This window comes from Calypte anna, chromosome 26, assembly GCF_003957555.1.
Source record: "Calypte anna isolate BGI_N300 chromosome 26, bCalAnn1_v1.p, whole genome shotgun sequence".
NCBI classification, from domain to species: Eukaryota; Metazoa; Chordata; class Aves; order Apodiformes; family Trochilidae; genus Calypte; species Calypte anna.
This window is the reverse complement of record NC_044271.1, coordinates 3,333,064-3,359,406: the sequence shown is the minus strand read 5'-3', so window position 1 is coordinate 3,359,406 and position 26,343 is coordinate 3,333,064. Positions and strand designations below refer to the sequence as shown.

The 26,343-nt window shown below is 62.5% G+C and overlaps 4 protein-coding genes across 7 annotated transcripts; 3 read left to right on the top strand and 1 right to left on the bottom strand.

Moving 5' to 3' along the window:
* Positions 1–325: 325 nt before the first annotated feature.
* Positions 326–8,896, top strand: AMPD2 (adenosine monophosphate deaminase 2). 3 transcript variants are annotated; one of them, XM_030465575.1, is made up of 18 exons: positions 326–593; positions 1,782–1,932; positions 2,618–2,748; positions 3,173–3,241; positions 3,811–3,922; positions 4,113–4,299; positions 5,040–5,181; positions 5,289–5,378; positions 5,653–5,782; positions 5,874–6,068; positions 6,233–6,364; positions 6,974–7,137; positions 7,253–7,379; positions 7,512–7,675; positions 7,762–7,882; positions 7,962–8,135; positions 8,357–8,467; positions 8,575–8,896. In XM_030465575.1, exons 2-18 carry the CDS (start codon positions 1,903–1,905, stop codon positions 8,788–8,790), a joined length of 2,295 nt encoding a protein of 764 aa, XP_030321435.1. In that variant the 5' UTR covers positions 326–593; positions 1,782–1,902; the 3' UTR covers positions 8,791–8,896. The 3 variants fall into 3 exon arrangements, with proteins under 3 accessions (XP_030321435.1, XP_030321433.1, XP_030321434.1); XM_030465573.1 differs by having other exon boundaries at positions 470–593; positions 1,799–1,932; XM_030465574.1 differs by lacking the exon at positions 3,173–3,241 and having other exon boundaries at positions 470–593; positions 1,799–1,932.
* A 1,836-nt stretch (positions 8,897–10,732) lies between these two features.
* On the top strand, positions 10,733–13,103 carry LOC115599720 (glutathione S-transferase 2-like). Of its 2 annotated transcripts, XM_030465587.1 has the most exons (8): positions 10,733–10,842; positions 10,975–11,050; positions 11,634–11,698; positions 11,796–11,877; positions 12,002–12,102; positions 12,224–12,319; positions 12,410–12,520; positions 12,889–13,063. In XM_030465587.1, the coding sequence occupies exons 1-8, from the start codon at positions 10,807–10,809 to the stop codon at positions 12,982–12,984; spliced, it is 663 nt and encodes a 220-aa protein (XP_030321447.1). In that variant the 5' UTR covers positions 10,733–10,806; the 3' UTR covers positions 12,985–13,063. The 2 variants fall into 2 exon arrangements, with proteins under 2 accessions (XP_030321447.1, XP_030321448.1); XM_030465588.1 differs by lacking the exon at positions 12,002–12,102 and having other exon boundaries at positions 12,889–13,103.
* Positions 13,104–14,064: 961 nt separating this feature from the next.
* Positions 14,065–16,470, top strand: LOC103533604 (glutathione S-transferase Mu 3). Its single transcript, XM_030465589.1, has 8 exons — positions 14,065–14,143; positions 14,811–14,886; positions 15,010–15,074; positions 15,189–15,270; positions 15,560–15,660; positions 15,832–15,927; positions 16,010–16,120; positions 16,202–16,470. The coding sequence occupies exons 1-8, from the start codon at positions 14,111–14,113 to the stop codon at positions 16,295–16,297; spliced, it is 660 nt and encodes a 219-aa protein (XP_030321449.1). The 5' UTR covers positions 14,065–14,110; the 3' UTR covers positions 16,298–16,470.
* A 609-nt stretch (positions 16,471–17,079) lies between these two features.
* On the bottom strand, positions 17,080–23,183 carry EPS8L3 (EPS8 like 3). The gene is given in 21 exon segments (XM_030465318.1): positions 17,080–17,097; positions 17,189–17,321; positions 17,420–17,657; positions 17,660–17,699; positions 17,800–17,890; positions 17,978–17,994; positions 18,119–18,200; positions 18,305–18,453; positions 18,714–18,788; positions 19,284–19,348; positions 19,447–19,555; positions 19,675–19,748; positions 19,864–20,000; positions 20,438–20,514; positions 20,633–20,782; positions 21,299–21,316; positions 21,318–21,440; positions 21,442–21,456; positions 21,574–21,638; positions 21,724–21,836; positions 23,098–23,183. Coding segments are annotated over 21 exon segments (1,875 nt in total).
* Between the last annotated feature and the right edge of the window lie 3,160 nt (positions 23,184–26,343).

The window sequence follows — 26,343 nt, the reverse complement described above, 5'->3', positions numbered from 1 at the left end:
TATGCCTGGGCTGTGCCGCTGCCATTTTGGGGGGGGGGCAACTTCCCTCACGGGGGGGATAAAGCCCCGTTAGTGACACCCTCCTGTTCCGTGACACCCTCCTTAGAGACACCCCCTTTAGGGGGGGTTCCGCTGCCTGCCCGGGGATGGGGGGGGGAGTCCCATTTTGTGTGTGCGGGGGCTCAGCACCCATCCAGCCCGCTTGTTCCGACAATCTTCCTCCCCCCCCCGGTCTGTGTATGTCCCCCCTCCCCGTTCCTCCTCCTCCTCCTCCCCACATCCTCCTCCCGCCCATCCCCTTCCTCGGGTCGGCTTCCGGCCGGGCTCCGCCGGGGACTTTGCTCCAGCCCCGCACCCCGCACCCCGCACCAGCCCGGGGGGGCGGGAACGGAGCCGCCATCGGCGCTGCCACCCTCCTGCTGTAAGAATCCACCCCCCCCGTTTGCTCCTTGGGGGAACAGTTCCCCCCCCCCCCCCCATCGCCATTGTCACCCCCCCCATCGTCACCCACCCCGGAGCCGCCATGTCCTCAGCCACCCCGGCCAAGTATCCCTTCAAGAAGCGGGGCAGCCTGCAGGCCCCCAGCCCCGCAGGTGAGGACCCCCCCCACCCCCCGCCCCCCCCCCTCAGCACCCCCTCCCCACCCTTAAATCCCTCCCATCATAGCTGGGGCTGGCACCCACCCCATCGCCACCACCCCATCGGGTGGCCCAGGCCATTGGTTGGTGGCCCAACCCTCGGGGCCGGGGGGGAGATGCTGCGAGAAGGGGGGGGGGGTCTGCTGTTGGGGGGGGAAGGTGCTGGGTTGCTGCTTGGGGGGGACATGCCTATCACTGTGGTGTCTGCGATGCTCAGCGGACCGCCCCCCCCCCCCATCCCCCGAGAGGTGACAGTGTGTGTGGGGGTGTCCTGTGTGTGTGTCCCCCTCCCCGGCATTGTCCCCCAGAGTTGGTGAAGGGTACCGGGGTGGGGTGCGGGGTGATGAGACCCTCGCGGTCGGGTGCTGCTGGTTCTGGGGGGCTCTTCATGTGTTGCCCAGCGGGGGGTCTCGGCCGGGGGACCCTGAGTGCTCGTGGGGTGTCTGGTGGCACCGGTGGCCCGAGGTGGCACCCGGAGGGTGGCAGCTGTCTGGAGGTGCTGCTGGCGGGGGGGCCGGGGGGTCACCGGCCACGAGGGGTGTTGGGGAGCATCAGAGGGTGTCAGGCATGTGTTGGGGGCACAGGACGGGCAGGGGGTGGCTCCGGGTGGCTCAAGACAGCCTGAGTTGTCACCTCTGCCATGAGCATTCCCGGTGCCACCCTGTCCCTGGTGACATGGGGAGGGGTGGGCACCCACAACCTGGTGGGGAAACTGAGGCAGGGGCGAGGGTGGCTCTGGCTGACGTGTGTGCACAGGGTGGGGTCAGTGAAACAGCATCAGTTTCCCCATCCCAGCCCTCAGCAGTGGGGGGGTGTGTGGGGGGGATGCGAGGGGGATGGGGGAAAATGGGGTGGGGAGCAAGTTGGTGGGGGGGCCATGATGCTTGAGTTCACCCCTTACACTAGGGAGGTGCTCAGAGGGGGTGCTCCCCCCCTTGCTGCATGTCAGGGTGTTTGTCACCCCCCTGCTGGGGCTCAGTGCACTGCCGGGGGGGGGGGGGATGATATTGAGGGGGATCCCTCCTTGGGCTGCCTCAGTTTCCCCACCCCTGCTTGAGGACCGGGGTTCCAGTTCTGCTGAGGTTTGGGGGGGCTGATTAACCCCTCTCTGCCCGGGAGGGGGGTTCCAGCTCCCTCCCCAAGTGACACTGTGCCCACAGAGCTGCGGGGGGGTGGTCCAGGCTCCCGGCCCCTGCAGTCAGCCCGGTCCCTCCCCGGGACCCCCCACTCCCTGAAGCATTTCCCCGTCGATCTCCGCACATCCATGGATGGAAAATACAAGGAAATCGCTGAGGTGGGTCCTGTGCAACGAGTTGGTCAGGTCTCAGGAGTGCTGGGGAGCTGCTGGGGGAGTGGGGAGGGTCTCACCTCCATCCTTCCCCCTCCCATCCTCCCCAGTCCCCAGCAAACTCTTCATGGAAGGGAGGAACCCCCTGATCCTGGCTGTGTCCCCTTCTTCAGCCTGGAGAAGAGGAGGCTCCCAGGAGACCTCAGAGCAACCTTCCAGTATCTGAAGGGGCTACAAGAAAGCTGGGGGAGGGCTTTGGACACGGGGGGGTAGGGAGAGGATGAGGGGAAATGGGTTAAAACTTGAGGAGGGGAGATTGAGGTTGGACATGGGGAAGAAATTGTTTGGTGTGAGGGTGCTGAGCCCCAGGCTGCCCCCAGAAGCTGTGGCTGCCCCATCCCTGGCAGTGTTGAAGGTTGGATGGGGCTTGGAGCCCCCTGGGCTGGGGGAGGGGTCCCTGACCATGGCAAGGGTGGCACTGGGGGGGCTTTAAGGTCCCTCCCAATCCAAACCAGTCCAGGATTCTCCCATCCTATGGGGTGGATGCGCTCAGAGATCCAGAATAATAAAATGCAGAGTAGTTAGCACTGGGTGCTCTTCAGGTTCCCTCCCAACCCAACCCATTCCCTGGTTCTGTGGGGTCCCCCTTTGGGGTCTGGGTGCGGGGCTGAGGGCAGGGTTGCCCCCCCAGGAGCTGTTCTGTCGCTCTTTGGCTGAGAGCGAGATGCGGACGGCGCCGTACGAGTTCCCTGAGGAGAGCCCCATCGAGCAGCTGGAGGAGCGGCGGCAGCGCCTGGAGCGGCAGATCAGCCAGGACGTCAAGTGAGCCTGGGGGCACCGTGCTCATTGTCACCCCCTCTGTTGTCATTGTCACCCCCCTTCCCCCCCAGCTCACACCCACCAGAGAGTGCCCCCCTTCCCCCCCCGGTTTGGGGGACGTCACCACCACCCCAGGGGTTGTCAGTCCTCTGTGCCAGCTCTGTGTCCTCTCTCCCGTGGGTGTCACGCTTAGTGTCCCCCTCTTTCTTTTTTTTAAAGTTAAATTTAATATTTTTTTAAATTTTTTTTTAAATTTAATTTTGATTTTTTTTTTCCTTTTTAAATGCAATTTTTTTTCTGGATTCTGTCTGTTTTTTGGTTGGTTTTGGCATTAACGGGGTGTTTTCTCTCCCCATCCCAACCTCATCCTGGATGCCCCCTCCTTCCTCCCGTCCCCCCCCCCCTCCTGCCACCTCCTTGTCCCCAGACTCGAGCCCGACATTTTGCTCAGAGCCAAACAGGACTTCTTGAAAATTGACAGTGCTGCCGACTTACAGTGAGTGTCCAGTGCCACCAGCCAGGGACACAGGCGGGGGAAATACTGGGGACCCCCCCGGCCCCACTCTCCCCAAACCTCCCACTCCCCCAAACACAGAGCCAGAAGGTGCCCCCTCCTCCCCCCCCCTCCCCACCTCGGGCTCTCACTGGCACTGAAGGGGTTAATGCACCCAGGGAAGGGTTTTGGGGTTGGGGGGTTGGTTGGGGTCCCAGTTGGTGGCCCAGGGTCCCATCCTGGCCCTGTCCCCCCCCCCAGTGCCGCATGTCCTTCTCCCTCCTGTCTCTGCTTGGGGTTGTCTCTGTCACTTTCATTCTCTGTCCTCCCTCCAGCCCCCTCCTTTTTGTTGTACTCCTGAGGGGTGTTTATGGGGGGAGGGACACAATGCCACCTCCAACGGGGACATGGGTGGCACCACGCAAGGTCACCCCAAGGCTGGACACAGTCCCCAGGGTGGGGGCTGCTGGTGGTCCCAGGAGGGGGACACAGGGATGGGGACACACACACATGGGGACACACATGGGGACAGAAGGTGTCACTGTCTCACCCCCCACCCTCTGCACCCACAGACTCTACAAGGAGCAGCACGAGGACCTGGTGGACCATGTCCCCAAGGAGCGGGAAGTGCTGCTGGAGCGGGAGTTCCAGAGGGTCACCATCTCGGGGGAGGAGAAATGTGGGGTGAGACCACCACCAGCACCTCCCCCACCCCCTCACCACCATTATTAAACCACCATCATCACCCCCTCACCACCACCACCCTGACCATCACCATCACCACCCCCCAACCCCCCCCCAGGACCAGGCAAAGGGTTTTAAGGGTGTCGACCTCCGCCTTGGGGTTGGCTGACGTTGGTGTCCTCTTCCCCAGGTGCCCTTCACGGATCTTCTGGATGCAGCCAAGAGTGTGGTGAAGGCTCTGTTCCTGCGGGAGAAGTACATGGGCTTGTCCCTCCAGAGCTTCTGCAAAACCACAGCTCGGTACCTGCAGGAGCTCTCTGAGAAACCCCTGGAGACCCGCGGCTACGAGGAGGTCCCCGAGACCCCCGTGGCTGCTGGTGAGCGCGTGGGGTGGGCTCTGAGAGTCATAGAACTGACTCCCAGGATCATTAAGGTTGGAAAAGCCCTTTCAGACCTTGGGTTCAACCCCCAGCACTGCCCAGGCCACCCCCACCCCATGTCCCTCATCCCCACATCTCCAGGGGTTTCTCTGAAACCCCTCCAGGGATGATGGGGACTCCAGCCCTGCCCTGGGCAGCCTGGGCCAGGCCCTGACAACCCTTTCCAGGCAGAAATCGTTCCCCAGCTCCAACCTAAACCTCCCCTGGCACAACTTGAGTTGTGCCAAAAGTTCCTCTTGTCCCATCCCTTGTTCCTTGGGAGCAGAGCCCGACCCCCCCTGGCTCCAACCTCCTCTCAGGGGGTTGCAGAGAGCCACAAGGTCTCCCCTCAGCCTCCTCTGCTCCAGGATCAGCACCCCCAGGGCCCTCACAACTTCTCCAGACCCTTCCCCAGCTCCGTTGCCCTTCTCTGGACACACTCCATCTGCTCTATGTCCCTTTTCTGACCCAAAACTGACCTCAGGATTTGAGGAGCACCCTCAGCAGTGCCCAGCACAGGGGGACAACCCCTGCCCTGCTCCTGGTGGCCACACCAGTGCTGGAACCACCCAGGATGCTGCTGGCCACCTGGGCACACAGTGGCTCATGGTCACCCATTCAGTCTCGGGGCGGGGGAGAGGAGGGTTTGGGGGACCCAACCCATGCCGGGTGTCTCATTGGGTGTATCCTGGCTGCAGATGCTGCCGTGCACCCCCCCTTTGCTGACCAGCACCCCTATGAGAGGTGGGACCCCCAGACCATGCCAGCAGATCTGGGCTTTGGGCTGAAGATGGTGGATGGTGTGGTGCACGTCTACACCAAGCAGGACCTCACAGACAAGTGAGAGGAGAGGGCTGGGGACTCACTGCTGGGATGAGTTGGGTGGGGGCTGAGGGGAGTCTGCTGAACCCTGTCCCTGCATGTCACCCACCTCTGTCCCCCTCCAGGAGCACAGAGCTGGATCTGCCATACCCCGACCTGCAGGAGTTCATCGCTGACATGAACTTCCTGATGGCACTGATCATCAACGGGCCCATGTAAGGAGAAGGGTCCCACGATGGGGAGGTCTTGGGGGGTTCCCACCATGGGGATGTTCTGGGGGGTCCATACCATGGGGGTGTCTTTGGGGTGGGGTACAGAACCCTTGGGACAGCACCAGAGGACATGGAGGTGGCAGCTCCCATGGCCACTGTGCCCAGGGAGGAGGGTCCAAGAGTCCAGACCACATCCCCTGGTGGGCAGCAACCTTTTAGCGCTGGATCTTCTCCTTCCTCTTCCCCAAACTGATGTCCCCTCCTCCACCTTGGGCAGCAAATCCTTCTGCTACCGCCGGCTGCAGTACCTGAGCTCCAAGTTCCAGATGCACGTTCTGCTCAACGAGATGAAGGAGCTGGCAGCCCAGAAGAAGGTTCCTCACCGGGACTTCTACAACATCCGCAAGGTACCCAGCAGCTCGTGGGGGGGGGCGGTCCTGGCTTGGCTGGGGAGCAGTTGGAGGGTCTCAGGGCTGAGCATCATCTCTGGTCGTGCAGGTGGACACCCACATCCACGCCTCGTCCTGCATGAACCAGAAACATCTCCTACGCTTCATCAAACGGGCCATGAAGAAACATCTGGATGAAATCGTCCACGTGGAGAAGGGCAAGGAGCAGACACTCAAGGAGGTCTTTGAGACAATGAACCTCACTGCCTACGACCTGAGTGTGGACACGCTGGACGTCCACGCGGTACGAGGGACCTCCCCACCCCCTGGGCATGAGCAGAGCCCCGGCCTGCTCCCCAGTGGCAGTGGAAAGTCTTCTCCGGGGCTTGTCCCAAGGTGGGATGGGGGATGCTGTGGTGGCTCTGGGGTGACAAGGGGCCTCACCTGACCTCTGCATCCCCCTGCCAGGACCGCAACACCTTCCACCGCTTCGACAAGTTCAATGCCAAGTACAACCCCATCGGGGAGTCCATCCTGAGGGAGATCTTCATCAAGACAGACAACCGCGTCTCAGGGAAGTACTTTGCCCACATCATCAAGGTGAGTGGCTCTGGGTGGCCTTGCCACACATGTCCCCCTTCCTGGTGGCTGAAAGGTGACACTCAGAATTATAGAATGCCAGGGGTTGGAAAGGACCCCTCTGGGATCATCGACTCCAACCCTTGATCCAATCCCCCCGTGGTTCCCAGCCCGTGGCACTCAGTGCCACATTCAGTTGCTTCTTAAAAACCTCCAGGGATGGAGAATCCACCCCCTCCCTGGGCAGCCCATTCCAATGCCTGAGCACCCTCTCTGTGAAGAATTTTTTCCTCATATCCAACCTAAACCTCTCCTGGCAGAGCTTAAGCCCATGGCCTCTTCTCTTACTGATATCTGCTTGGGAGCAGAGCCCGACCCTCCCCCTGGCTCCAGCCTCCTTTCAGGGAGTTGTAGAGAGTGATGGGGGCTCCCCTGAGCCTCCTCCAGACTGAACACCCCCTTAGAATCTCAGAATGTCAGGGGACTCTGGAAATCATCTTGATCTCCAGATCTTGATCCCCCCCTGCCAAAGCAGGAATGCATCCAGGAGGGTGTTGGAAGCCTCCGAAGAAGGAGACTCCACAAGCTCTCTGAGCAGCCTGGTCCACTTGTCCCTTTCCTGGGTGGCAGGAGGTGATGTCTGACCTGGAGGAGAGCAAGTACCAGAACGCTGAGCTGCGCCTCTCCATCTACGGCCGCTCCCGGGACGAGTGGGACAAGCTGGCCCGCTGGGCCGTCAGCCACCGCGTCCACTCCAACAACGTCCGCTGGCTCGTCCAGGTGCCCCGGCTCTTGTGAGTGATGGAGGGGCAGACCCCTTCGGCCTGGCTGGGGGGAAGACCCAGGAGCACCCCAGCTGTGGGTGGGTGGGATGGGCTGTGCTGTAACCGGGGCTCTGTCCCCCTGCAGTGACGTCTACCGGACGAAGAGGCAGTTGGCCAACTTCCAAGAGATGTTGGAGAACATCTTCCTGCCCCTCTACGAGGCCACCGTCCACCCTGCCCAACACCCAGAGCTGCACCTCTTCCTGGAGCACGTGAGCACCCACGTCCTGTTCCTGGGGACAGGCAGGGGACATTGGTAACACCCACAACCCTCAGCTTGAGGGCTGGGGTAGATCTCCTGATGCAGAGGTGACCGTCCCACGCTGGGGTTGTCTCTCTTGCAGGTGGATGGCTTTGACAGCGTGGATGATGAATCCAAACCGGAGCATCACATCTTCAACCTGGACAGCCCCTTGCCAGGCAACTGGGTGGAGGAGGACAACCCCCCCTACTCCTACTACCTGTACTACATGTACGCCAACATGACGGTCCTCAACCACCTCCGGCGGTAAGGACACCTCGGGGTCACCTCTGCCTGGCCTTGGGGGGGGTCTCGGGGGGGTTGTGATGGTGATGGTTGGCTCCATGTTGCAGGAAGAGAGGCTTCCACACCTTTGTGCTGCGCCCACACTGCGGGGAGGCAGGGCCCATCCATCACCTTGTCTCAGGCTTCATGGTCTCCGAGAACATCTCCCATGGTTTGCTGCTCCGCAAGGTGAGATCCAAGGGTGCCCGTGGGAAGGGGTGTGTGGGTTGGTGGGACCCTTTCTCACCCTGCTGTCCCCCCTCCCCAGGCCCCTGTCCTGCAGTACCTCTACTACCTGGCACAGATTGGCATTGCCATGTCCCCCCTCAGCAACAACAGCCTCTTCCTCAGCTACCACCGCAACCCCCTGCCCGAGTACCTCTCCAGGGGGCTCATGGTCTCCCTCTCCACTGATGACCCCCTCCAGTTCCACTTCACCAAGGTGAGCTGATCATGGGCCACCCCCTCCTCAAAACCAGCTACATGGTGGCCACCAGCCAAGCCAGGGTTGGTGGTGGGATGGGGTTGGTGGTGACCAGGAACAACCTGTCTCCAAAAGGTGATGGTGGTTCAGTGAGGAGGGGAGAAGCTGGGGATGCTCTCCCTCTCCAGGGGTGGGCCCACGGGCGGGTGCTGAGGTTGTGTGTGTCATCCCCCCCCCAGGAGCCACTGATGGAGGAGTACAGCATTGCCACCCAGGTCTGGAAGCTCAGCTCCTGTGACATGTGTGAGCTGGCCCGCAACAGCGTCCTCATGAGCGGCTTCTCCCACAAGGTGACACAGCTGTGGTCCCACCGGGACCCCCAAATACCCCACGGAGGGTCCCCGACAACATGTCCCACCCCAAGGCAGCTGATGGAGCTCCTCATTCTTCTCCCCAGGTGAAGAGCTACTGGTTGGGTCCTCACTACCTGAAGGAAGGTCCAGAGGGCAATGACATCCGTCGCACCAACGTCCCCGACATCCGCGTCAGCTACCGCTACGAGACCCTGTGCCAGGAGCTGACCCTCATCACCCAGGCAGTGCAGACCGAGGAGCTGGAGACCATCCAGGAGGAGGACGTTCTCACCATCACCTCCACTCTGCCCACCCACTGACTTCCCCCACCCCGGGCTCTTTTGTCCCCAGCTCCTGCAGGGACCTCGCTGCCACCACCCCGCATCCCTCCAGGGCTTCGCCGCCGTCCCCCTCCTGCTACGTCCTATTGCTGTCCCCAGGACCCCACCAGTGTCACCTCGGGGGGCTTGCTGGCTTCTCTCTGTTTCCTGGGGGGGTCTTTTTGGTCATTTTTTGTTGGTTTATTTTTGTACACTGGTGTCTTCTGGCTGGGTTGGTCCCTGCTGGGTTTGGTGGCACAGGGACAAAGCTCCAGCAGGTGCCATGGGTGCAGGCACTGGCCTGGCTTCACCTCCTTGACATGTGGTGATGGGTTGAGGGACACTGGTGCTGGGTATGGGGACATCATGAGGGCATCCAGCAACAGTCGTGGCAGTTTATAATTGTCCTCCTGGAGAAGCTGTCTGCTCTTGGCTTGGTCAGGTGTGCTCCTCCCTGGGTAAAAAACCTTCTGGGTGATGGGGAGTGGAGTTAACTCCAGTTGGTAGCTGGTCCCACCAGCTGGTCCCAACCAGCAGTTCCTCAGGCCTGGGGCCAGGTTTGATTAACGTCATTATCAGTGATCTGGAAGAGGGGATGGAAGGCACCCTCGATTTGCAGATGGCACCAGGTTGGGCAGAACTGTGGATCTGCTTGAGCATTGATCTGCAGAGGGACCTGGAGAGCCGGGATCAATGGATTGAGGCTCTAGAGAGGGATCAAGACAGGCTGGAGCCATGGGCTGAGGGTCCTGCACGCTGGTGACAACTCCCCAGGCTTGGGCAGAGTTGCTGAGGAGATGTTGAGGGGATGAAGAGTGCCCAGAGAAGGGCAACAGAGCTGGGGAAGGATCTGGAGAAGTTGTGAGGGCCCTGGGGGTGCTGATCCTGGAGCAGAGGAGGCTGAGGGGAGACCTTGTGGCTTTCTGCAACCCCCTGAGAGGAGGTTGGAGCCAGGGGGGGTCGGGCTCTGCTCCCAAGGAACAAGGGATGGGACAAGAGGAACTTTGGGCACAACTCAAGTTGTGCCAGGGGAGGTTTAGGTTGGAGCTGGGGAAGAATTTCTGCCTGGAAAGGGTTGTCAGGGCCTGGCCCAGGCTGCCCAGGGCAGGGCTGGAGTCCCCATCATCCCTGGAGGGGTTTCAGAGCCTGGGGATGTGGGGATGAGGGACATGGGGTGGGGGTGGCCTGGGCAGGGATGGGGGAAGAGTTGGGCCCGAGGTCTGAAAGGGTTTTTCCACCCAAGCCAACCCAATCCCTGAGTTTCTCCGTCCACTTTCTTACTCGGAGCCGGGTGTCCCTGTTCCCCCGGGTCATGGCCCCAACTGGGCTGGGCGAAGCTTTTCCCTTCTCCAGGTGGTGGTGGGGGGCTGTGTCCTGTCCCTGTGTCCCCCCCATCCCACTCATCCCTCTTGTCCCCAACCTCTGTGATCCGGACCTGGGAGAAATGGATGGCAACAACAAACAAAACCACAAAACAAAACAAAAAACTGAGTTTGAAACAACAACCGAGCATGAAAAATAAAATATTTAAGTAAAATGTTGTCATTTCAAAAGGGAGGGGGAACGAGGTATGAGGGAGGGTTTGGAAGCTGTGTTTTGTCCTTCCAACCATGGCTTCGTTTGGGGGAGGGCAGGTCCCCAAGTCCTGGGGGAGGCAGGGCCAAAATACGGGGGGGGGGGATGTCCTTGAAGTGCGAGGGGGGAGAAGCAGGGTTCAAATCTCAGCAGTAAGAGGGCGGCCCCACAGATCCCCGTTGTGGTTTGGAGGGCAGAGTGTCCCCCCCAAGGCTTGGCTTTTGGGATGGGGGTGTCCCCGAGGTGCTGGGTGTGCCGGTTCCCAGGGGTGGTGGCAGCCCTGGCACCCTGCCCTGGCACCCTGCCTGCGGGCGGGGAGGGGACAGGGGAGGGGACAGGGGAGGGGACAGGGGAGGGCACTGGGGTGTGGACGGGACTCGGCCCCTCCGCCCGTGTCCGTGTCCCTGTCCGTGTCCCCGCGGAGCCGGCGCTGGTGCCACCATGGTGGTGACGCTGGGTTACTGGGACATCCGGGGGGTGAGTGGGGAAAGGGGAGAGGGGGTTCGGCGCTCTCTGCGTGGGGAAGGGGGGGGACAGGAGTGCGGGGGGTGGCAGGGTGGGTGGGGGGTGTTGGGTGGATGCTGAAGGTGGGTGCTGTGTCCCCCCCAGCTGGCCCACGCCATCCGCCTGCTGCTGGAGTACACGGAGACCCCCTACCAGGAGAGGCGGTACCGGCCCGGCCCAGGTGAGGGTCCCCCCCCATGTGTTACCCCCCCATGTGTTACCCCCTCCCCGTTTCGTCCAGCCTCAGCCCCAGCAAATTCGAAGGAATTTTCCGAGTGGGTGGAAGAGCAGAAACCCCCCAGCTGCCCCCCCTGCCTCCTGCCAAACCTGGGGGGCACCTCTGATCACCCCAACACCCTGCCCGCCCCTCCCTGCACCTTGGTCCCTGCTCAGTGTCCGTCATTTGTTCCCGGGGTGTTCCGGGAGGGGGGGACTCGTGTGGCAGCTCCCGGGGAAGTGTTGGGACCCCCCACAGTGTTCCATTCCCCCCCTCCTCACTTGAATTTCCTGTGGGTGCGATAAGTGGGGCCGTGGGGGGGCTTGGGGGAGCTTCCCTCCCCAAATCTCTCTGCACTGCCAGCCCCCATAAATTTGCTGTGGGTGCAATGGGTGAGGAAAGGGGTACAGGGGATTCCCCCCCCGCCCCCCCATTAGTTTCTCTGCCCTCCCCTATGAATCTACTTGCGTGGGGACAGATGGGGGATCCACAGAGCTGCCCCCCAGAAATCTCTCGGCCTCCCCCCCCCTCTGCTTTCTCCCCAAAGCCCCTGACTTTGACATAAGCGATTGGACCAACGAGAAGGAGAAACTGGGCCTTGACTTCCCCAACGTAAGTGATGGATGAGGAATGGGGGGGGCACGATTGGGAAGGGGTTGGGGGACACACCACAGCTGACACCCCCCCCAATTAATTCTCTCCCCCCCAGCTCCCCTATCTGATCGATGGCCCCACCAAGCTGACGCAGAGCAATGCCATCCTGCGCTACATCGCCCGCAAGCACGGAATGGGTGAGTGGGGAGTGGGGTATGGGGGGGTCCCAGCAAAAAGGGGGGATCCCTGGGTGGGGAAGGGTGGAAAAGGGGGGATCCCTGGGTGGGGAAGGGTGGTTGATGTCTCCCCACCACCCCACAGTTGGTGAAACAGAGGAGGAGATCCTCCGTGTGGACATGCTGGAGAACCAGATCATGGATTTGCGGATGAGCTTCGCCCAGCTCTGCTACAGCCCCGACTTCGTGTGTACCCCCGGGGAGGGGGGACAGGGACAGACTGCAGTCAGGGGGTGACACCCTTGGGTGATGGGGGTGTTCAGGGGGTTGCAGCCCCCAGCTCAGCTCTGTTCCCCCCCCGCTGTAGGAGAAGCTGAAGGCGGCGTTCCTGGAGCAGCTGCCCGGGAAGCTGCGGGACCTGTCGCGGTTCCTGGGCTCCCGGCTCTGGTTTGCGGGGCAGAAGGTAGGGGGTGCGGGGAGGGGGAGGTTTGGGGAGGTGTCCCCGTGCCCTACGGGTGCTGACCCCTTCCCTCTGCACCCGCCTCCTCCCCAGCTCACCTTCGTGGACTTTGTGGCATACGACGTTCTGGACCAGTTCCGCATGTTCGTGCCCCAGTGCCCCGAGCTGGGGGGGAACCTGGGGCAGTTCCTGCAGTGCTTCGAGGTGAGCGGGACCCCGGGGACACTGTCCCCACTGTCACCAGCCCTCACACCCCGCTGTCCCCGTCCCCCTTCCCTGATCAGTGGTGTCCCCTTTGCCGTCACCATCTGTGTCGTACTGGTGTCCCTGTCCCCTGGTGTCCCCATCCCTGTCACCCTGACATCCCCTCCCCTATACCCCAGACTCCCCAATCTTGTCCCCATGCCCAGCACCTTTGTGTCCATGCCTGACATCCCTGTGTCCCATCCTGACACCCCTGGTGTTCCTGGTCCCAAAACCCTGGAGTCCCCATCGCCATCCCTGCCCCCCCCCAGTGTCCCCATTCCCAACCCCCCACCCCCCCTGTTATCTCTGTTCTCTCCCCCCCCCAGGCTCTGGAGAAGATCTCTGCCTACATGCACTCGGGGCACTTCATGAAGACCCCCATTTTCTGGTACAAGGCGAAGTGGAGCAACACCAAGGAGTGAGGGGGGGGGTCGTCCCCTCCTGCACCCCCACTCCCCCCCATTCCCCTCCCCTCCCCTACAGAATAAATCGTGGGGGAGGGGGCTGCCCCTTGTCCTGATGCCGTGTGGCATGCATCGAGGTGCTGTGGGGCGGTGGGGAAAGGTGGGGGTCATGAGGACTCCCTGATTTCCTGGGGAGAGGGGGCTGTGGAGGTTGTGGGGGTCTCTCTGTTCTTGCAGGAGTTGTGGATGTTCCCCTGGTATTGGGGGGGATTGTAGGGGCCTACTTGATCCTGGGGGGGGCTGTGGGGTTCTGGGCGTGCTGCAGTGTGTGCCAGGGGGCCTGGGGACAGCGCTGAGGGTGGAGGTGATGGGACCCCTGCAGGGGGGGGGGTCGAGGTGCTGCTGGTTCTGGAGGGGGCTCCATGTGTTGCCCAGCGGGGGGGTCTTGGCCGGGGGTCTCCTGGGTGCTCAGGGGGGGTCTGGTGGCACCCAGAGGGTGGCAGCTGTCTGTAGCTGCACCTGGCGGGGGGGTCGGAGGGTGTCAGGCATCTGTCGGGGACATCGGACAGGTTGGGAGTGGCCTGGGGTGGCTCGGGACAGCCTGGCTGTCACCGCTGCCGTCAGCATCCCCGGTGCCACCGGTGCCACCCTGTCCCTGGGGAGGGACAAATAAACATTTAATAAAACTGCTCGGATTTTAATGGGGCGGGGGGGGGGGGGGCGGAGTATGCCAGCCCCAAAGGGAAACTGAGTCAGCAAGCGGGTGGCCCCACAGAGGGTGGGGCGAGGGGGGGGCATCCAGGATAAATGGGACCCCCATGAAGCTTGGGAAGGGTGCAATGGGGGGCACCCACGACCACCAGGATAAAGGGGACCCCCATGAAGCTTGGGGGGGAGGTCGGGGGGAAAACTCAGGACCCCCCGGGTTAAGGGGGATTCTCAACACAAAGGCGGGGGGCTCACCCCCACCCACAATGGGGGAGGGAGGGGTACCGCGCTTTTCCAGCCGCACCCAAGCCCGTGTCCCTTTAAGAGCCTCCCCCCCCCCTCCCCCCCCCCTTTAAGCTCCGCCCCGGGGGGGTGTGGGGGTGTGGGTGTCACGCGGAACGAGTGGGGGGGGGCACATCCATCGGCGCGCGCGGCCATGGCGGTGTTGGGATACTGGGACATCCGCGGTGTGAGTGGGCTGGGGGGGCTGCACCCCCCCTCGGGAGGGCCTTCTCCGGAGGGAGACCCTTCCCCAGGCCCCTCCTTTGCACCCCCCGCTCTACAGGGGGGTCCTTGTGGTCTTGGTGGAGGGGGCTGCGGGGGTCTCTTCCGCTCTCTGGGGGTGTTGTGGGGGTCCCTTTGGTCTTGGGGGGGGGGGGGTTCGGGGGTCCCACTGTACCTGGGGGGCTGCGAGGATCACTGCTCTCTGGGGGAGGCTTCGGGGATCACAGTCCACTTGAGGGGTCTGCGGGGGTCCCACTGCACTTGGGGGGAGCGGCTGTGGGGTCAAGATTAAAGGGGGGCTGTTTGTGGGGGTTCCCTTTTCCTTCCGAGGGAGCTGGGGGCGTCCACGTGCCTCTTTTTGTGTGTGTGGGGGGGCGGCGGTTGTGGGAATCCTCTTGATCTTGGGGGATTCTGCAGGGATCCCCTTGGTCTTTTTGGGGGGGGGGCTACGGGGGTCCCCCTGCACTTGGGGGGTGGGGGCATTGCTTTTGGGGGGGCACCCGGTGGGCTCAGGAGGAGGGGGTTGACCGGGGAGGGTACAGTTTCCCTCTCCTCTGCCTCAGTTTCCCCATGGAAGGGTTGGGGGTCAGTTTTGGGGTTCGGGGGGGTCTCACTGCCGTGTGCCCCCCCAGCTGGCCCATGCCATTCGCCTGCTCCTGGAGTACACAGAGACCCCCTATGAGGACAAACTCTACAGCTGTGGGGAAGGTGAGGGGGGGTCTGTGGGGTTCCCTACACCCACCCACAAGCTCTCTGGCTTTCTGGGGGGGGGTGGGGGGCATGGAGTCACCCAACACCCCCTCAACCCCCCCCTTCCTTCCTTCCTTCCAGCTCCTGACTATGACAAGAGCCAATGGATCAATGAGAAGGAGAAGCTGGGGTTGGACTTCCCCAATGTAGGTGGTCTTGAGTTGGGGGGGGGGGGAACCGGGGGTGATGATGGGGGGGGGACCCTGGCTGGTGGCCTCGTGCCCTGGTGTCCCCATACCTCCTTGTCCCCCCCCCCCCAGCTCCCTTACTTCATCGATGGCCCCACCAAGCTGACACAGAGCAATGCCATCCTGCGCTACATCGCCCGCAAGCACGGGATGGGTGGGGGGGGGGCGTGGGGGGGCAGGGGGGCTTGGGGTGGGGGTGGGTTTGGAGTAGGGATGGGCATGGGGAGAGCTTGGGTGGGGTGGCCTTGGGGCTTGGGGTGGGGGTGGCCTTGGGCTTAGGGTGGGCTTGGACTTGGAGTAAGGGTGGGCTTGGGGCAAGCTTGGGCTTGGTGTAGTTGGGGGGGGCTTGGAGCAGTGGGCTTGGAGTTGAATAGAGCAGCATTTGACGTGAGTTTGGAGTTGGGGGACCCCCCCTCTCAGCACTGGTGTCCCCCAACTCGCAGCTGGTGAGACAGAGGAGGAGATCCTGCGTGTGGACATGCTGGAGAACCAGATCATGGATTTCCGGATGAGCCTGGTGATGGTCTGCTACAACCCTGACTTTGTGAGTGTCCCCGAGCTCTGGGTTCTGTCAGCATCGGGGTCACCCCACCAAGGGTGACAGAATTATTGAGGCTGGAAAAGACCTCTGAGACCATCGAGTGCAGATGGTCCCTGGGTGGGTGTGGGGAACCCAAGGTGCCCACCCCCACCCTTCTCCCCCTCCCTCCTGCAGGAGAAGCTCAAGCCGGGCTACCTGGAGCAGCTGCCGGGCAAGCTGAAGCTCTTCTCCAACTTCTTGGGGGACAGAAAATGGTTTGCGGGGGAGAAGGTACAACTGGGGGGCCCTGGGGGAAGGGTTTTGTCCCTATAGTGGTCTTCCCTGATGTCTCCCCTCCTCTCCTTGTTCTCAGTTGACCTTTGTGGACTTCCTCATGTTTGATGTGCTGGAGCAGAACCGAATCTTTGAGCCCAAGTGCCTGGAGCCCTTCAAGAACCTCAAGGACTTCATGGACCGCTTTGGGGTGAGCCCCACACCCCCTGAGGGGAAGGACCCCGGGACGGGGGGGTGGATATCTCCCTCACCCCCCCTTTTGTCCTCCCAGGCCCTGGAGAAGGTGGCTGCCTACATGAAGTCCAACCGCTTCCTGAAGTTGCCCATCAACAACAAGATGGCCAAGTGGGGCAATAAAAAGGAGTAGGGGGCTAGTGTGGGGTGGGGGGAGCCTGGGGGGGTGGGATTCTGTTCTGATGCCCCCCAGAATGGAGTGGGGGTCTTGACCTGATGACACCCCCCTGATGACCAGCATGGGGTGGGTGGGGTGGGCACCACCAGTGTGAAGCCCCACAAGACAATAAAGTGCTTCAGAGGTGGCACCTGAGTGCTGGGGGGGCTCTGAGGGGGGTGAGGAGGGGGCCATGGCCACCACCCCTTTGGCTGATGGCTCTGTCCCCATGTCCCCTTGCTGCTGCCATCACCCCCCAGGACAGGGTGATGCCCCCGTCCCCCCAAGGAGAGGGTGGGCAGGATGGGGACCTAAAGGTGTCCCTTGGTCTGGGGGTGGCACATTGTGTCCCCCTCCCTCCCGTGTTCCCCTCCCTGCCCCACGGGTGACACGGGGACTGGGGTGTCCCTGTACCCCTCCAGTGCTGTCACTCTCTTTATTTTCCATGCCTCTCACTTTACACCTGGGGTACCCACATTTCCCCCTGCCTGCCCCCCCATTTCACCATGGGGGAGGGTTCCCCAGCAGCTCATCTCCCCAGGGAGGGGGGTGGGGTCCCCCAAAATTCTCCAGTGCTGTGGTGGGGGAGTTTCAGAAGTCAGCAGTGACTTTGGAAGGGATGAGTCACCCCCAAGGAGCATCTCTCCATCTGGGAGGGGCAGGATGGGGGTGTTGGAGGGGTGTTCCCCAAAAACCACCGCTCCCCCCCACCCTGAGTCCTGCAGCGTTGGGGGGGGAACAGTTTGGGGTCAAAGTCTTCAGTCCCTGGGGCCCATCTGCAGAGAAAGAGGGAGGAGAAAGGGTTAAGGGGGGGGGGGATATTAATGGGGGGTGGGTGTTTGTTTCTTTGGGGGGAGGGTCGCTCACCCCGAGGGAGGTCCTGACTGAGGAGAGCTTGAAGAGGACCCTCCGCCACTCCTCGGGGCAGATGGCTCTCAGGTCCTCAGGGCTCAGCTCCAGGAGCTGGTGGACCCCTCAGCACCCCAGACACCGCACGGTGCTGCCGGACAGACAGACAGACAGACAGGGTCAGCAGGGCTTGTGCCCCCCCGTCCTGAAATGAAATGGGGGTTTGGGGAGGGGGGGTTGTTCCCTTACATCCGTGAGAAGCCTTTGTCCTTCAGCCAGGCTGTCACCTCCGCAGGTGAGGAGTCGGGGTGCAGGTTGGGGGGGGCTTTCCTGGAGGGGGGGGGACAAGGGGTGGGCCCCTGCCACCCTCTCCTGCTGCTGGGGGTGTAGGGAAGGGTGGGGAGGGGGGGACCCACCTGGCCGGGGCCCCCCTCGGGTCCCCCCAGGGACTCCAGGATGTTGCTGGGGACGTAACCCTTGTCCCCCGCCTGTCCTGCACCAGCCACCACTTCTTCCTCTGGTCCAAGACCTAAGGATGGTGACAGAGGGGGGGCGGGGGGCAGTCCTGCTGTGCCCCCCTTCCTCTTCCAGACCCTCGCAGGACCAGACCCCCACCCCCAGGTTGGTACCTGCAGCTCATCCCCCATCCTGACGCTCAGCTCCTGTGGGTTCCTGCCCTGAAACTCATAGAGGGCTCGGACCACCGGGCTGGGGGTGGCCCTGGAGGTTGAAAAGGGGGGACACACGGGACATTAGCATCCATCCGGGGCGGGGAAGGCTCCTGCCCTACCCCCCAGCAGCGCTTACCTGTGCTCAGGAGGTCCCTGGGCCGGTGGGCATCCACTGCAGGGACACAGCGGGTTGGGGGGAGTGTTAAAACTGAGCTGGGGAAACTGAGGCAGGATGTGGGGTGTCCTCCCCATCCCTTCCACCTCCCCTGTGCCATACCTGGTCCCGTGGAAGGGAGGGCGACCACCCCTCTGAGAAAACGGGGACATCGTGGGGCACTGTCTGGGTGCTGTACTCTGCCCTGCAATGAGGGAGGAGGGGGTAAAGCCAAGGGGGTGATGTGACTCCCCCCCCCCCAAAGGCCAAACCCGCTCCCCTTCGTGTCGGGGGGGGGACAGGTCCCACCTGGTGGTGTTCCAGGCCATGCCCAGGGACTTCCAGAGCTCATAGTCAGGCTGGGGCAGGGTCTCCTCCAGCATCTCCACCGCCTCCGGCACCAGCGTGGGGGGCCCCCACCCCTGGGCCAGATGGGGGTCAGGGCAGTGCTCCAGGGCCTGTTCCGGGGGGTGGAGGAAAGGGGGTGATGTGATGGAGCAGCACCCCCACCCCTGTCCCTTAGGTTTGGGGTGGTGTGTGTGAGGTCATCCCATCGCTTGCCTCAGTTTCCCCACTTTGCTCTGAACCCCCAGCCCCAGGACTGGGGGGTGGGGAAGTAGCTGGAAGGGGCTGAGGACATCGTGCCTCCTGCCTCAGTTTCCCCACCTCGCAGTGGGGGGAGAAGGGGGGGCTGAGGGCCTTTTTTGGGGACACTCACGAAGGACAGGGCCTCGAAGATGAGGCGCAGCAGCTCACGGGGGTCTGGCTGCTGGAAATGCTGTCGGTTCCTGCCCTGGGGGGGAAGGGAAAAGGGTGTCTCCAGGTGCCCCCCCTCATTCCCCTCTTCCCTCGCAGCTCCGCTTGTCCCTTCTGCTGTCCCCCCTTTTCCCCACACATCCCCCACTGACCCCAAGTGTCCTCCTTACCCCCCCTTTGTCCCCTCTCCTCCTTTGTCCCACCCTTTGTGTCCCCTCTTTCTTCTTCCATTTCCTTCTTCTTCCCCTCTTCGCCCTCCTCATTTTGTCCCCCCCTTTTTGCCCCCTTTCCTTTGCCCCCCCGTTTTCCTCCCCCCGTTTCCTCCCCCCGTTTTCCTCCCCCCGTTTTTCTCCCTCCGTTTTTCTACCCCTTTTTTCTCCTCCCTTTTTTTTCTCCTCTCCTTTTTCTTTTCTCTCCCCTTTTCTCCTCCCCCCCTTCTCTTCATTCCCCCCTCGCCTTTTTGTTCCCCCCTCCCCTTTTTGTTCCCCCCTCGCCTATTTGTACCCCCCCCATTCCCTCCCCCAGCACCTACCAGGAGGTTCAGTCCCTGTTTCACCTTCTGGAAGAACTCCAGAAATTCCTCCCTGGGGGGCAGAGCTGGAGAGGCAGAGGTGGGGGGAAGGATGCTGGCACCGGGATCAACCACTCCCCCCCCAAATAAAAAACTCGAACCCCCCCAAGGTCCCCTCCCTCACCCCCTTTTTTTTTCTTCTTCTTTTTCAGGTCGGTGGTGCCAGAACCCAGCGCTGCCCTCAGCCGGGCCAAGAAGAGCTCCAGGTCCCCCAACACTTGGTTGAGGATCTCCTGCAGGAGGAGGATGGGACCCGGTGGGTGCTGACCACCAAGGGGGGGTGGGATGGGGGAGCAGGGGGGGCAGGGGTTGTCCCCATCCGAGGTGGGGATGGGTTGGACATGGAGCTTACAGCATCTCGATCTGCATCGCTCATCACCGGGCTGGGGGGGTTGGTCCGTGGTGTCTGCTGGGGGTCGTGGAGACCTGGGGACAGCAGAGGGTCCCAACTCTGCTCCTCACCAGCACCCCCACCCTCACCGCTCCCTCCCCCCTCTCTCTTTTCTCCCGGGAAACTGAGGCACAGGCTCCGTAGACTTACTGTACTCGGAAGGGAGCAGCCTCCGCTGGGGGAAGGAATGGAAATCAGGGTCGGGGGGCTCTGCCCACCGCTCCGAGACCGTGTAGGGACCCTGCAGGTACGGGGGGGCCGTGCTGCTCCTGCTGTCCGGGCTGCTCCTGGGCAAGGGAGAGGGGGGACTGAGCCTGGGGAGGGGGTACAGGTGTGGTGTGTGGGGGGGTGTGAAGGGTCTGTGCCCGTGGGGAGGGAGTGGGAGGGGGCAGGAGGGGGAGAGCCTGGGATGGGGTATTAGGGAGGGGGGGCTGAGCCCAAGGATGGGTATGGGGTCTGTGGCCCCACCATGGGGATGATGGAGTAAGGGAGGGCTGAGTCAGGAGCTGGGGTGCTAGGGCAAGAGGAGGGGGGGGGGGGGCCCAAGCCCCCCAGGAGGATGAAGGGGTCTGTGTCTTTGGGGGACATGGGGACAGCGTGGGTTTGTCCCCACTCACAGACCCACCAAGACAATTTGGAGGGGGTAGCCTGGAAAGAGGGGGGGACACACCAGGCTTGGCTGTCCCCTATGGGGTGTGGGCAAAGAACAAACCCCCCCCCTTACCTGTGCCCATAGTGACCCCTCTGCTCCTCTCTCCACTGCTTCACCAGCTTCTCCAGGTTGCTCTTCAGCAGCTCTGCCTGGCACAGACACAGCCCCAGCACCATCCCCCCAGCATACCGGGGGGGCTGTCCCCTTCCCCCCCCCCCCCCATTTTACACCCCTCCAATCCTTCTGCCCCCCGAACCCAGAGCTCACCCCCGGCCTCTCGCACTGGAAGAGCAGCACAGTGGTTGTGGGGGGGCTCCTCTCTTGCAGGCTGATGCCCAGCACTGAGTCGTAGCTGCAGACGTCCAGGGAAGCCCAACACTCCTGCACGCTGCCCAGCGGGTAGGCTTCCAGCTCCTCCTGCCCGGGGGGGCAAAATGGGGTGATCAACCCCCCCCACACACCCCCCACCCCCACCCCCCCTGAAACAGCTAGGAGGGGTGGAGGGCTAAGGGGATGCAAAGGTATGGGGGGGTCGTGGGGTTGGGGGGTTATGGGTGGAACAGCCAAGGAGTGGGGGGGGGGGCTGTGGGTTCCTGTGGTATAGGGGTGCAAGGGTTTGGGGGGCAGGAAGATTGTGGAGGTGCAAGTTTTGTGGGGTAGCAGGGTTTATAGAGGGTGTCAGGCTTATAGGGGTGCAGGGATTTGAGGGTGCCAGGGGAGGTACCCCTGGCCGGGTGGCACCAGCTTTGGGGGGTGACAGGGTATACTGGGTTTTGGGGGTGCCCTGGCCAGGGGGTATCAGCTTCCTGGGGCACCCTAGCCAGGGGATAGGTAGTTTTGAGGGTGCCATGGTCCAAGGGGTACTAGATTTGGGGGGGTGTCCTAGATAGGTAGGTACCCAGCTTTTGGGGGTGTCCTGGCCAGGAAGGGTACCTTGCTCTCCACATCCCCTCAGCACCAGTTCCTGATCCTTGACTTGCAGGATGAGGTCCTGGCCCCAGACCCGTCCCTGACCTCCAGCACCTTCAGCCTCTCCAGGCCAGTCCTGGAAGCTCCGGATCTCCCTCTCCCAGGGTCACCGTCAGCAGGTGCTGGGGAGGGGACACCCAGATGACACCGAGTGGCACCAGTACCTTGTCACCACCCCACGCTCTGCAAACCGGGGCATCCTGGAAAGGTTTTTGGGGCAGTCTGGGGGGGTCTCCTACCTCGACGTGGTGCTGGAAGTTGCTCTGGGTTTTGAGCAGGTTTTGGCCGTAGTCCTTGCGCTGGTCTGTGGGGAGAGGAGAGGGGTGAGGGGACAGGGAGAGGTTGGGGACAGGAGCCGGGGGGGTTTTGGGGTGCAGCTGTGAACTCACTGTAGATGCTTTTCCCGCTGGGGCGGGCGAAGCTGTTGGAGTGTCTGAGCAAGGAGGAGCCTCCATGTTCACTCCTGGATGGACAATGGGACCTTTGTCCTCTCCTTTGTCCCCTGCAGTGGGGTCCCCTCTCCCAACCCAACCCTCAGGGGTCCCCAAGGTGGGGACACCCCACCCCCGATGGGCTACTCACTGCGAAGGGGGGCTGCTCCAGCGGCCAAAGGAGTCTCCATCTTGGGGGAGGGGGGCAGCGAGGGCCACCCAGTCCTGCTGCAGGGTCCTGAACTGGACATGGTCCCCGTGTCACCCTCAGTGTGACCCCCAACCACTTATGGTCCCCCCCCGTGCCACCACCAATCCCCCCAGAACTGTGGTGCAGGACCCCCCCTGCCCACCACCCCCGTCCATCCTGCCCCATCCCAGCCCCGGGGGGGGGGAGGTGTCACCCAGCAGCCAGAATCACCCCCCTACCCCCTTGTCATTAATGGGGGCCCCCCGGGGTGACCCCCGCTCACCCCAATCCTGGTGCTGCTGCCTCTGCCAGCCGGGTTGGAAGTGCTCAGCCAAGGGTGACACGGGTGGGGACAAGGACTTGACGTCGGCACCGCACCTGCCTGCTCTTTGCCCTGTGCTGCTGATCCCAGGTGAGGGGGGGGGACACAGACACACGGGGAGGGGGTGACAACCGCCTGGCACAGCCACCACCCCCTGCCCCACTCACCCTTGGGTGCCCACCCTGTGCTGGGGCTGGGGGCACCCAGGGGGGATTGCAGCTCGGGGTGGGCATTGTGCCCCCATCCCAAGGTCAGTTTGGGTCTTCCCCCACCCCAGGGCTGAGCCCTGGTGACGTCCTGTGTGACAGCACCCAACCCCCCCCTTCCACAGTCCTCTGCCCCTGCCCAGAGGGTAACCCCGGCTCACCCCAAAACTCCATCACCACCTGGAAAAAGGTCCGGGGGGGTGGGTGTGATGCTGAGGAGGGGGCAACGGGGGAGGGGGTGAGGGTGGGTGGTCCCTGACTTGCTGGTGGCAGCAGGGGTCACTGTCCCCAGCTCTGTGGGGTCATTTGGGGAACAGCCATGGGTGTCCACCCCCGTGGCAGGGGACACTGGGGGGGCACAGCTCAGGGGGGAGGTGGTGTCCAGGGGACCGGGGTGACATGCTGAGGTCCACCCTTCCCCCCCCCTCTCCTCCCCCCAGCACAGTGAGTTGAGATTTGGGTTCATTTTTGAGCTTTTTGGCTTCTCTGGGTTGGTCTTGGGGCGGAAGGGGGTGGGTGGGAGCTGTGCCCCCTCCTCAGCCTCACAGGCTGTCCCATCCCACTGACACCTCCCCCATTTTTTTTTCCAGGTTTTTGAAAAAATCTGGCCCTACCGCAGAGGAACCTTGGCATTCCCTCCGAATGTCCCTCGAATGTCACACGGAGCTGGCAGTGACACCGTTGGGGTGTTGGGGACCATCAGTGGACAGGTTCGAGCAGCGTCGAGAGGTTGGGGCGGAGGGGGGAGGGGGAAGGCTGGGAATGGTCCTTAGGGAGCGAGGAGGGGTTGTAAGCGTTGGGATCGTGCCTCAGTTTCCCCAGGGAGGGGCAGGTTGCAGTTCCCACCTGCGGCCACAGGGGGGCAGTAGGTCCCCGCGGCACCACTGTCTCCAGAATTGTGACCGCAACCCCCCCAGGTGTGACCCCAACCCCCCCAGGTGTGACCCCAACCCCCCCAGATGTGACACCCCCCCCCCCCCGATGTGACACCCCCCAGATGTGACACACACCCCCCAGATGCGCGTGTGTGTCCCCAGATATGTACACCCCCCCTCCAATAGGTCCACAGCTGTGCCTGGTGCCACCCCCAGGTCCCGCTGGCACTGCTGCCCCCCCCCGCCCGGGTCCCTGGGGGTCCCTGGGGACATCTGGGTGACACTTCTCAAGGTGGGGACACACACAAGCAGCCGTTTGCTCCGTGGCATCTCGGTCCCTGTGGGAGGTTGGGGTCCCTCTCATTAACTCGGGGACACTGGTGGCACCTCCTCAGCTCTCGGTTGTGCTCCCTGCACCCAAGGGGCTGAAGCGAGAACCCCCCCTCACTTCCCCTCCCTCAACCCTGCTGCGAGCTCAGCTGTGCCTCAGTTTCCCCATCCCCATCTTGCTGCCTCTCAGGGCTGTGTTAAGCTGGAGGAACCCGGACCCTTATGCCCCCCCGGGAGGGTGGGTGGGGGCTTGATTCCCCCCCTCGGCAGCACCCACCGCGGCCCCCATCCTCACCCCCCAGCAGGGACAAGGTGCCGGCCCCGCCCCTCCCCAGCTCCTCCCAGTCACCCCACTGGGAGAACTGCGACTGGCGCTCACTGCTGAAATGTTATAAAAATAAAGACAATTTGTATTTTTTGAAACTGTTTTTCCCCCTGATTTCCCAGCCAGGGCTGACACCTCCCTGCCCAGCCCCCACCACGTGTGTCCCCCCTCAATCCCGAGGACACAGCCACGCTCTGAGGACAACAGGAGCAGACGCTCTCCCTAGGGACAGATTTTTGGGGGTACCCAGGTGGTGGAGAAGAGGGGACACCCATAGGGCCACCAATTCCTGGAACGTCGGGTGCCACATCACCCCCGGCCAGGTGCCACCACCCTGCCAGAAAAACAACTGCGGCTCGGGGTGCTGGGTGGCAGCCAGCGGCACAAACCACGGACCAGCCCGGCTCCGTCCCCACGTCACCGAGGGAGGATCGCGGTGTACCCAGGACCTGCCACCTAATTGCTGGGGACCACCGGGCTTTGGGGACACGGGAGGATGGGTTTAACCCTTTGGGGGTAGGGAAACTGAAGCCCTGGAGTGTTCTGCTTGGGCTGGAGGAACGGCACGGAGTGTGACAGCGCGGTGGTGGCACAGCACAGTGTGTCACAGCCCCCCGGGTCAGGGTGTCCCCTCTTGGTGCTGCCCAAATCCACAAGTTCTTTCTGTCCACTGTGGTGGTGGGGACAGTGACAAGCTGCTGGGCTCACTGTGACAGCAGCCAGGTTTAAATGCTGGTTTGGGGTGACAGAGGGGGACATGGGTGGAGGAGTGCTCCGTGGTGTCCTGCTGTCACCCAACGCTCTGGCCCTGGTCCGTGGGCACCTTGGCTCCTGCAGGAGGTGGATCTGGGTCACATCGTGCTTGGCATGGTCACCACAGAAGCAAGTGTCCTGCTGAGAGCCACCACGGTGTCCCTGTCACCCCTTGGGGTCCCCATCACCCAGCCATGTCCTTGTCACCCTGCTGGGTCCCTTTGCCATGGGAGGCTCCCTGGGAGGCTACATCTCTCCCTCTGCCATCCCAAGAGGTCCCAGCTCAGTGTCACCCCTCACTTCCCCAGGAATGTCCTCAGGAGCACCCCAAGGGAGAGGGAGAGGTCCCAACCCCAGTGCTATGAACTCCATGACCATGGGGCATCCTGGTCCTCGTTGTTTTGGGTCATCTCGGCTTTTCCAGCTGGATCCCATGTTTTCAGAGGAACGGGAGGAGATCTCCAAGGCTTTCCTAGCCTGTCAGCTTTCCAAAGAATCCCTCCAACAACAGCCCTGAAGGCTTTGGAGAAGCAGCACCCCAGGAGCAGCACCCCCTTCTCTGGTGGAGCAGATGCTGGTGAGGAGGTGATGCCACTGGAGGTCACCAAGGTGGCAGACACCCATGGCCAGCTCCTCCAGGGATGTTCATGGCCAGCAGGTCCTGGTGGACCCAACTGGAACCTGAAGACCTTTGGACCTTGAGAGGTTTTTTTGTTTGTGTTTTTTTGTTTCATTTTGGGTTTTTTTGCTTTGAAGAGGCTGAAAAGAAAAAGAGCAGCGAGGGAGCCATGGGAATGGAAGGTGAGGATCACACGTGTCCCCCCAAATCCTCCCCCATCATCCCAGCCCACAGCCAGGGCAGGAGCCCTGTGGTGTGACATAGTGACATGAAATCTGTTTTTCCCCCCAGAGAAGCAGCCGGAGCTGTGGTTTTGGCCACACACATGCAAAAAAATATCTCGGTTTGGGGAGAGTGAAGAGGCAAAATCCGCGTCCCCATGGCCACTTCCCACCATCTCATCCTGGTGGCACAGCCCCAGCCACGGCTCCGGGGATTTCCAGAGGTGGTAGAGAGCAACAGGACGATGGGAAGCTAGGGGTTTAATTAGAGGTGAGGAGGGTATGCAAATGAGCAGGTTGCAGCCCGGTCGGGGGTGGCCGAGTTGCTGCAAATCCCCGGAGTCTCTGGAGATGTTTCTTGGTGGTTCCCACGCTCCGGGTGGTGGGTGGGTGTTGGGGGGAAGCACGGGCTGGGATAGGAGAAGGGCAAGGAGGTGGCCTGGGGGGAGGTCAGGCCTCCAAAGTGATCCCTGTCTGGAGATGGGGCTCTGCCGGAGATGGGGAAGGGTGCAGAGAGCACGGGGAAGCCCCAGCAGCCCAAGAAGAGCTTGGAAAGGGATTGGTTCAGCTCCAGCTGTGGGGTTTTGGGGATGAATCGCCCCTGGGAAGAGCTGGTGTCTCCACTGCCTGGGTGCTGCTCCTCCATCCTGCTTCCCACCACAGCCCTCCTCTTCATTGCCCAAACACAGGGGAAAAGCTTCCCAGGGCAGCAGGATCGGCCCCTGGGAATGCTCCTC